The following is a 10170-nucleotide window of genomic DNA, read 5'->3' as shown; positions in this document are numbered from 1 at the left end:
TTTGTTGATAAAAGCAAATGTTAATACTTTCATCACATAAAAATTTTAAAATATATGATGAGAGTTTGAAACACATCCAAATTTAATTATTAATTATATACAAAATTGATAGAATTAAATTTCTATTTTAAAAAAAATGTAGTAAACTCTTTAAATATTATATAGTATTATATCAGACATAAGTATTATAGCACAATTGACCTAATTGTGCATTGAGATATGCTTACTTTAAACCAAGTAATTTTTTTTTTTTTACTTATTTCAATAAATAAAATAAAAAAGCACTTATAAAAATCATCTACTCCAGTTATTGTTTAAGTATTTCAGAAAGATATAAAATGTGTTTTATGTAGCCTAGGACATTTTTATCGAAAATTAATAGAATAAAAATTGGAGTTAAGATATATACCTTATTAAGACATCCAACCTTGCCTTCCCTTTATGTCGCAAATGAAGTTAGAAATTTATTAACTTATATTTTCCGATCAATATGAAATAGAAAATCTGTATCTATTCCCTAATAGACCGAAAATATTATAGGGGTAAATTAATCAACCATCACTTTCCTATGTAGCCCATTAACAAAAAATTCTGTAATACCAGTTTTCTATTAGTTATTTATTAAATAAATATAACGGTATGCTAAGAAACAACAATAAGGATTATTAGTAACAATAAGGAAAATCTAAATATAGATCAGTAAACAAAAGTTCTTGTAAAATACTGAAATAAAAATTTATCTACTAGTTAAATATGTGTAAATAAACTCAATAGAAAGTATAAAATATTGAATAGAATAAAGTGCAAATACATAACCTGTTATATAATATTTTAAATAAATAAAATGAGAAACCAAAATAAACATTCAAAGTTACATTCGGATTTATACGAGTATTCCTATCGAGGAACTTCAGTTTGAAAATCTAATGAGCAGTTATTAGAGGAAACATCTAACACCTGTTTCCTGTTGGAGCTTTTCTCACATTTCTTAACCACCATCTCTGATAACAGGGCAGTTTTCCATTCTTCTTCAGGAACTATTTTTGCCCATTGAGGTAAATTTGAAGTGGGTAGAGTAATATTTTTCATCACTGATTTTATGGTTTCAATATGCTCTGAAATATGGAGGGGATAAAATAAAAATAACAAGAATAAAAATTTGCAGAGAATAGATAGGGTGAAAACACTTGTCTCTCACCTTCATCCATTTTAATGTCCTCGGGTACAAGTCTTCCAGTAGCTTTTTCATCAGTAACTGAATTCTGTAGTTAAAAATATAAAAAAAATTACAAAAAAATTCTACTAAAAAGAAAAATATTAATAATCATCTAATATTTATAAGATTTAAGTACAGTGAGGCTAATTGAATCATTACTTAAGGATTATTGCACCCATTTGTCTGTTAACCCTTTGCACTCGAGATTCTTTTAATGGTTAAGAAAGAGCAACTATGAGTTTACGAGACAAAACTTAATGTGTACAGTTGCCATATTCTTGAAGCTACTAATTATTAAGATGTAAAATTAAACAAAAAAATTTTTTGTCAGTAATAGTTTTTTTTTTAAATCCTACACCTTGCCTAGACCAATCGGTCAATTTTTTTACCTTTCGACTGATTAAATATTTCTATTATAATTAGTACCTGCAAGAAATTTTGAACCCAATTGGCTGCTAAATCATGGCATTTATTTATGCCACAATTTAGCAGCCAATCAGGTTTAGCATCTCTTGCAGATACCTAATAAATCATATAACTGATTCAGTGTGATTATAAACCAAGCCTAATAGTTGTAATGTTAATATTGTGTCTTGTTTATGCACAACCATCTGATTTCAGCGGTTTTCTTCTCGAGTTTTAATTATTAAATAAGCTTTAATTAATCATTATCATCTTTTAGATTTTATTTTTCATAGAATATCATATTAAATTTAAAAAATTCATTGAAAATATACAGTTTGTTCATTTGAAAACTTACCACCTTAAATAACTTTTAAATTACAAAAGTTATAAAAATTGCTGAAACATGTCACTTTTTTAGAGGAAGACATTTAAAAATCCACTCTAATGAGTTGGGGAACCTCCCATCTTTTCCTAAAAAACGAGGTAATAATCTGTAAGATTGAATATTTATTGCTTGGTGGTTCTTTAGGATTGAAAAATTGGTGACCACTATTCTATAACATAGCATGTCGTAATCTGTTTTAGATAAACAGCTCTTATGATGAATCAGTTGAAATAGATCTTATAAATATGTTAATAAGGGTAACTGAAGAGCAAAACATCTTGTTTTATAAAAAGTCTTCAAATTTCTCTAATTAAAATTGAAATGGGTCAAATTATATTAATATCAAAAAATAATAATTAGTAAACTAGTTTAATAAGCACTTCAATGCTCATTCAATCAAACGAAAACATAGATAAACTAAAAAAGAGAGATAAGGAACATCTTGCAATTAAAAAAAATAATCAAAATTTCAGTCAATTAAGGTGTATTTTTTTAAACTAATAAAGATGAAAAAGGAATATTTTTATTTAACTAATGAAGAGTTTATAAAATGAGTAAAATTTGTCAAGACATTGGCATAAAATTTGAAAGATGGGAGACTATTTAATCCTCACTGGATTGTGAATTTCATCAAACAGGTTACTGAAGAACTCTCTGAAAATTCTTTTAAGCGAAATTCGTAAAGAATTCTAAAACTTGTTAAGTCAAAGGGTGAAAACATATAAAATGTAAAAAAAATCTCTAGTACAAAATTACATTCTTAGCCAGTTACAAATTCAAACAAAACACTGAAAACTTGGTGAATATTAATGGCTCTTACTGCAATTTTGACATTTGTATGTCAGTTTTGAATTTTTTAAATTTATGGAAACTAAAAAAATTTAAGCATGTGTGATGGGCCCAAATGAGTTACTTTTATAAAATGGATTTCTACATTTTAACTAAGTTAAAAATTAGTAAGCTCAAATTGCATTTTTGTTGTGTTTTCGTTAAGGGTATTTTTTACGTTCTAAATCTACAAAATATTACAACTGCAATATAAAATTGCATTTACCTAATCAAAATATGTATACCTGTATTAATAAAGACTGATGATTTATCATGCTAATTTCCATTTCACCAGACATCTCTTCTGCTAAAAAATTTCCATCCTAAAAAATTTATATACAATTAGGTATAAACAATTAAGTATGAAAAAATTTATATAAATATATATTCAATTTATACATAGTTGAAATAATGTGATATAATTCATATAGTCTTTCATTCAAGATATTCAGAATAGTCTTTCCCATCCATTAGAAATTAAAAATGGTGTACGACAGGGAGATGCCTTGGCATGTCTCCTCTTTAATCTAGCATTAGAAAAAATAGAAAGGGACCCAAACATCAACACCCGAGGAAATATCTTCAACAAATCAGTTCAAATATTGGCTTTGGCTGATGATTTAGATATTATCGCTAGAACGCAGACAGCACAATCCTTTTTATGTCTGGAGAAGGAAGCTATTAAGATGGGATTAAGAATCAATGAAAATAAAACTAAATATATGCCCTGCACAAAAGCTGGCTATAAAGAAACACAGTTTGAAATTGGAGCATACAAATTCGAAGTCGTTGATAGCTTCACCTATTTGGGGTCTAAGATTAACAACAAAAATGACACTACACAAGAAATACACACGAGAATCATGATGGCCAATAAGTGTTTTTATGGCCTAAGAAAATATCTTAAGTCAAGCCTAATAAAAAGAAAAACAAAAGTGTTACTCTATAAATGTCTTATAAGATCAGTGCTTACATACGCATGTGAGACATGGACAATGATAGCTAGTTTTGAGAGAAAAATACTGCGAAGCATTTTTGGTGGAATAAGTAAAAACGGTACCTGGTTTAGAAGATCAAACACGGAACTTTACAAAGCATATAAAGAACCCGATGTCATTAAATTTATCAAAATTCAAAGGATTAAATGGGCAGGCCGCATTATAAGAATGGAGGATAGCAGGACAACCAAAAAAGTTTTATGTGCCAGGCCAACAGGTACAAGAAAAAGAGGACGACCAAACCTAAGATTTTTAGACTGCCTTCAAAAGGACCTACAAATTTTAAAGATAATTAACTGGAGAAACTTGGCTAAGGGAAGAATGTCTTGGCATAGGCTTGTTGAGAAGGCCAAGGCCCATCCTGGGCTGTCGTGCCAATGAGAAGAAGAATTCATATTTATATGCTGATTTTTTTTTTTTTTTGTACTATTACCATTTTATTGTAATCACAACCTATCCATCTATGTAACTTATGAAAATCAGTTATTCCACTTATAGCGTGACAAAAATGCTAACAATCATAGACAGGGCACATAAAAATTTTCCTAAGACGTAGAATTTTCCACCGAGAAAAAGTAATACAGTAGAATTAAATAGGACACCACCGCAGTATTTTTCAGTTTTGTATGCAAAATTAAACTAAACATAAAAAACTAAGAATAAATTGCTATATTAAGTTAACAGTAGAGGGTGAAAATAATTCTATATGTATGCAATTGCTTCCAATTTAAAACACATAAATAATTCCTAAAATTTGAATAACAAAGTGGGAAACCATTTGCTTATGCATCAATGTCATTGCTCATTTTTAAATTATTTAATATACAAGTAACATACACACTTTCACTTATCATTAGCTTATTTTATCCTACCCTTACTTAACGAAGTGTTGTTTTCAATAATATAATCAATATTATGAAAATGTTCTTAATATGAGAAAGAAGATTTCGATTTTATTATTTTTCCAGAATACAGTGAACTCTCCCTACTACGATATCCGATACAACTCCCTCTATTACAAAATGTTACGTGATCCCCACGAACTTGCATATGAATTAATGTTATCCATCTCTTAATGTTACGATATTCTCTGAAGCAATAAACCTCTCTAAAACGTTTCCCCCCCTCCTTCAAATTTCAACCTTATTTTCTCCATTTATTATTGGTTTTCAAATAATGTAAAAAATCTTATTTTATCATATTTTGTGATTTTTTTTCTGACAAGAGAAGACTCACTGCTGATTATGTACATGTTTTATTTTTTTTCACCACAGTGAACAGCTTTTGTATTCAGATTTTAACACCCCATCCTTAATGTACATAAACCACCCCGAGACCTTCCATTCTTAGAATTGCCTTCCTTATCTCTTACGAAGTAATATTTACCTATCTGATTACATATTTAACCATAATTACCACTCTGCAAATTAAATTTTTATAAAATAAATAAATAGGTTTATAGTTAATACGTATATAACATTAAAAGTTTAAAAAAAATTTTTTATTGTATCCCCAAAGTATGTAGGCCCTCGATATAATAATAACCACCGCAGTATTTTTCAGTTTTGTATGCAAAATTAAACTAAACATAAAAAACTAAGAATAAATTGCTATATTAAGTTAACAGTAGAGGGTGAAAATAATTCTATATGTATGCAATTGCTTCCAATTTAAAACACATAAATAATTCCTAAAATTTGAATAACAAAGTGGGAAACCATTTGCTTATGCATCAATGTCATTGCTCATTTTTAAATTATTTAATATACAAGTAACATACACACTTTCACTTATCATTAGCTTATTTTATCCTACCCTTACTTAACGAAGTGTTGTTTTCAATAATATAATCAATATTATGAAAATGTTCTTAATATGAGAAAGAAGATTTCGATTTTATTATTTTTCCAGAATACAGTGAACTCTCCCTACTACGATATCCGATACAACTCCCTCTATTACAAAATGTTACGTGATCCCCACGAACTTGCATATGAATTAATGTTATCCATCTCTTAATGTTACGATATTCTCTGAAGCAATAAACCTCTCTAAAACGTTTCCCCCCCTCCTTCAAATTTCAACCTTATTTTCTCCATTTATTATTGGTTTTCAAATAATGTAAAAAATCTTATTTTATCATATTTTGTGATTTTTTTTCTGACAAGAGAAGACTCACTGCTGATTATGTACATGTTTTATTTTTTTTCACCACAGTGAACAGCTTTTGTATTCAGATTTTAACACCCCATCCTTAATGTACATAAACCACCCCGAGACCTTCCATTCTTAGAATTGCCTTCCTTATCTCTTACGAAGTAATATTTACCTATCTGATTACATATTTAACCATAATTACCACTCTGCAAATTAAATTTTTATAAAATAAATAAATAGGTTTATAGTTAATACGTATATAACATTAAAAGTTTAAAAAAAATTTTTTATTGTATCCCCAAAGTATGTAGGCCCTCGATATAATAATATATCCCTTTACAACAATATACACTCTATAACAAAAAAATTGACGCACCAAGAAGCACTCACGCCTGCACACTGCCGAGCCAGATTAGAGTGGTGCATGGCTCGATCAGGCTGGAATGATGCCGACTGGTGACGTATAGTCTTTAGCGGCGAATCCCGCTTCCAACTGTGTCCTGACAATCATCGAAGACGTGTTTGGAGACGCACAGGGCAGGGGGGATCCTGCCTTCACTATTGCACGCCACACCAGCTCTCAACAAGGCATTATGTTCTGGGGTGCCATTTCCTTTGACAGCCGGACCCCTTTGGTCATCATTAGAGGTACACTTACTGCACAGCGACGACATCCTAAGACCTGTTTTGCTACCGTTCCTTTTGCAGCGCCCTGGGCTGGTTTTTCAGCAGGACAATGTCAGACCACATACGGCACGTGTTGCTATGAACTGTCTGCAAACTTGTCAAACTCTTCCTTGGTCTGCCAGATCACCAGATCTTTCTCCCATCGAGCATGTCTGGGATATGATGGGAAGGCGATTGCATCTGGCACGGAATGTTGATGACCTCGTTCGACAATTGGATCGAATTTGGCAGGATATACTGCATGAGACCATCCGGGAGCTTTATCGGTCTATGCCACGCCGTGTGGCAGCTTGTATCCAGGCCAGAGGAGGGTCAACACCTTATTGAACTTGTTACTGTAACTCTGCAATAATGCATTCAATTGTTCTGAAATTTTAATCATTTACTATTCTGTACATTGTCTTCCGATCCACCAATTTTCGTTTTAATTGGTCAACTCCTTCTTGGTGCGTCGATCTTTTTGTTATAGAGTGTATATATTAAGTTCCCAAAATATTGTTGTAGCGAGGTTTTACTGTATAAGCAAATTCTGAACTTTTAAAGCCAGTTGGTACGAAAAGTATGAATTCTTTGACAAATTATTCCTGACTAAATTACTAAATAAAGATATATCTTTACTTAGTATATATATAAAAAAATATATATTTTTTTTTCTAATCATTTGATAGTTTTTTTAGCACAAAAAACTTAAAATGAAACAAATACACTATGATGAAGAGATGCATAATCATTAATTTTCTTTTAATTTAAGACAATGAAAATTATAATTGAGATGAAAACGCAGTATTTCAAAAAGGAACGTAATTAAAACATTGTTAACACTTACTATATTGAAGAAAAAAAATTATCTTAATAATACTAGAAAATCTCAAGTTATCTTACCAAAGTTATATTCCAAATTTAAGGGTTATTTTATTTATAAAGTAAATTAAAAAATATCTAACAGATAAAAAATATTTTTATTGTATCTCATTGTGTAATTTTTTTCCAGTATGTGTGCCTCTCCCACACTGTGTCATTTGTGAAGGTGATTTATACGCCATAGATACATACAAATACCAAAGAAAAGATTTTTTACTGTTTGTCTTCATATTTAAATATTTTCTTAATTAAATATTTCTAACATATAAAACAAAAAAAATTATAAATAATATTTAAAGTGTAACATATAATAAAGATTTAATTCTCTCAAACTTGTAATTAATATTGTTTGGTTTAAAATTTTTATTATTACATTTCAAAGCATCACCATGTATTCATTATTCTGCTGTGCTAAGCTAAGCACAGAATTTCCAGTGTTTTCACTACAGCGCGAGAATGCGAGAATCTCACATATTTTTTTCTTTTCTCGCATTAAAAAATTATTACCGCGAGAAATTCGCGCGATCTATAAATCAATTTCACAATTCGCGAATTTCTCGCATTTTGGAAAAAGCTTCGAATTATGCCATTTAGAATAAAATCCGTTTCACTTTTCTTCCTGGATCTTTCATTATTTTCAACACCTGCCCCATTATCTAGCTTCCCTATTTACCAGTATTGTTCAGAACCTTTTCGAACAACAGAACACAACCACGGAACCCCTTTCAGAACACATTTCTCTGCAACCTCTTGTTTACGGTAGGTAAGGTATCATGTAAGACGTTCAAATTTTTTATGCACTTATGTAAGATGGACAAATACCCTGTAAAGGCAAAATCTTCTATGATGATGCACCAAAAATATTCAATGCTTTAAAAAATAGAGGACGTTAAAAATGTATTATAATTAAAGAACTGACTTTTTTTTCAAGAGTTTTTGTGTTTTTTTTAGTTTTTAGAAATCTCACTTAACTTTTTGAAATCTCACCCTGTTTTTAAGAAAGGTGAGAAATTCTCACCCATTTTTTTTCTATGATGAAAACACTGATTTCGCAACTTAAAATAATTAAGGTTGAAATTTTTATTTTCCTCACCAATATATCTTCAATTTTCTTAGCCATGACTATGATTGAAGAAATTACTTAATCTTCTAATTGTAAAAACAACTTAATTTGTATTAAAAAATATGGATGGCAAATCTGCTTAAGAGCCAGTATGAATTACAAATCATAATGTTATGCATGAAAAATTAAATTGCAAAATTAAATTACTGTCATATATAACTTCAAAATTTATTGGTAAGAGCACAACATATTATAAATAAATGGAATTTACAATAATAAATATCAATGTTAATACCTCTTCAATGTCATATTGGTTGTCAATAAAACAATCTGGATCCTGAGAGAGTGGTTCATATCCTTCATGACCAACATTTTCGTCGTCTGAAGGACTATCAGAATCACTCATAATGTTGACATTCAGACCAGCATCAACCTCTGACGAACTATTTTCTGGGCCATTTTCCGGAATATCGTTTGGAATGGGTATTATGGGAGGCATTTTCACTAAGAGCTATATTAGTTACCAATAACAAGATTTAGCTAAAAAATTGTAAGACAATTTATATTATAACAAGACTTTAATAGAATAAGAATAACATATTATTGAAGAACACCTAATTTCTATGGATTGTAACTATGACCACTATTTCAATAGATGGCATCAGTTTTATCAGTTGAAATATAAAATGTAGATTACACAGCTATTTCTTAACAGGAATTAAAAAAAATCACTGTGACCAGTTTATTCCGTTGAATAAATTGAGTAGTTTAATGCTGTTTATATTCAATAGTAGTTGGACTTGTCACTAAGACTTCAAAAAAAAAGTTTTCAAGGGTCCTTTGCAAGGCTATTCTCACTGCATCCAATGATGCATTGATTCTTTCACTAGGCGCGCATGTTACGTCTGCATTGCACATTGAATGCGTTTCGAATGATCTGGACCCGATTGAAGAAAATTTTATGCAGCGAAAAAATCGCTAATCAGGTTCTCGTTTGATTTGTTCGTGAGATTTTTCTCATGCGATATTATCAATGTCGTACATAGACTTAGGTGCAGACCTGCAAAGTGCGCCTTATCTTAAAATTTCACTTAAATAATTAAAAATTTAACTCAAAATATTGTAATTTTTTAAAAATTTTATATAAACGAAACCACTTCGAAGTTTCGGATGTTTATAATCATTCATTTTATTTTCAGGTTTATATATATATATATATATATATATATATATATATATATATATATATATATATATATATATATATATATATATATATATATATATATATATATATATATATATATATATATATATATATATATATATATATATATATATATATAATGAATAAATAAAATATAATAAATAAATAAATACAAGAAAACACGAAGAAAGTTAAGAAAAACAATAAGTATCATTTATTGCGCATAAGCTGCAAGTAAACAGAACTCATTAGATAAGTTAAAGGTGAAGATAAAACAAACAAAAGTTATAGACATATGAAGAAAAAAAAGGGGGGAAATAATAAGTAAAAAAGTAACAAACAACAGTTTAAAAAAAAAGGATG

The 10170-nt window shown here is 29.3% G+C and overlaps 1 protein-coding gene across 1 annotated transcript; it reads right to left on the bottom strand.

The window, feature by feature from the left end:
* Positions 1 to 602: 602 nt before the first annotated feature.
* On the bottom strand, positions 603 to 9408 carry LOC107455232 (male-enhanced antigen 1). Its single transcript, XM_016072739.5, has 4 exons — positions 8896 to 9408; positions 3080 to 3157; positions 1199 to 1262; positions 603 to 1115 (listed from the first exon to the last, which is right to left on the bottom strand). Exons 1-4 carry the CDS (start codon positions 9097 to 9099, stop codon positions 898 to 900), a joined length of 564 nt encoding a protein of 187 aa, XP_015928225.2. The 5' UTR covers positions 9100 to 9408; the 3' UTR covers positions 603 to 897.
* Positions 9409 to 10170: the final 762 nt, after the last annotated feature.

The sequence above is a fragment of the Parasteatoda tepidariorum genome, chromosome 5, assembly GCF_982258835.1.
Source record: "Parasteatoda tepidariorum strain Cologne lab strain chromosome 5, Ptep-v5.0, whole genome shotgun sequence".
NCBI lineage: Eukaryota > Metazoa > Arthropoda > Arachnida > Araneae > Theridiidae > Parasteatoda > Parasteatoda tepidariorum.
The sequence above is the reverse complement of the archived record's forward strand: the minus strand, read 5'-3'. Positions and strand labels throughout refer to the sequence as shown.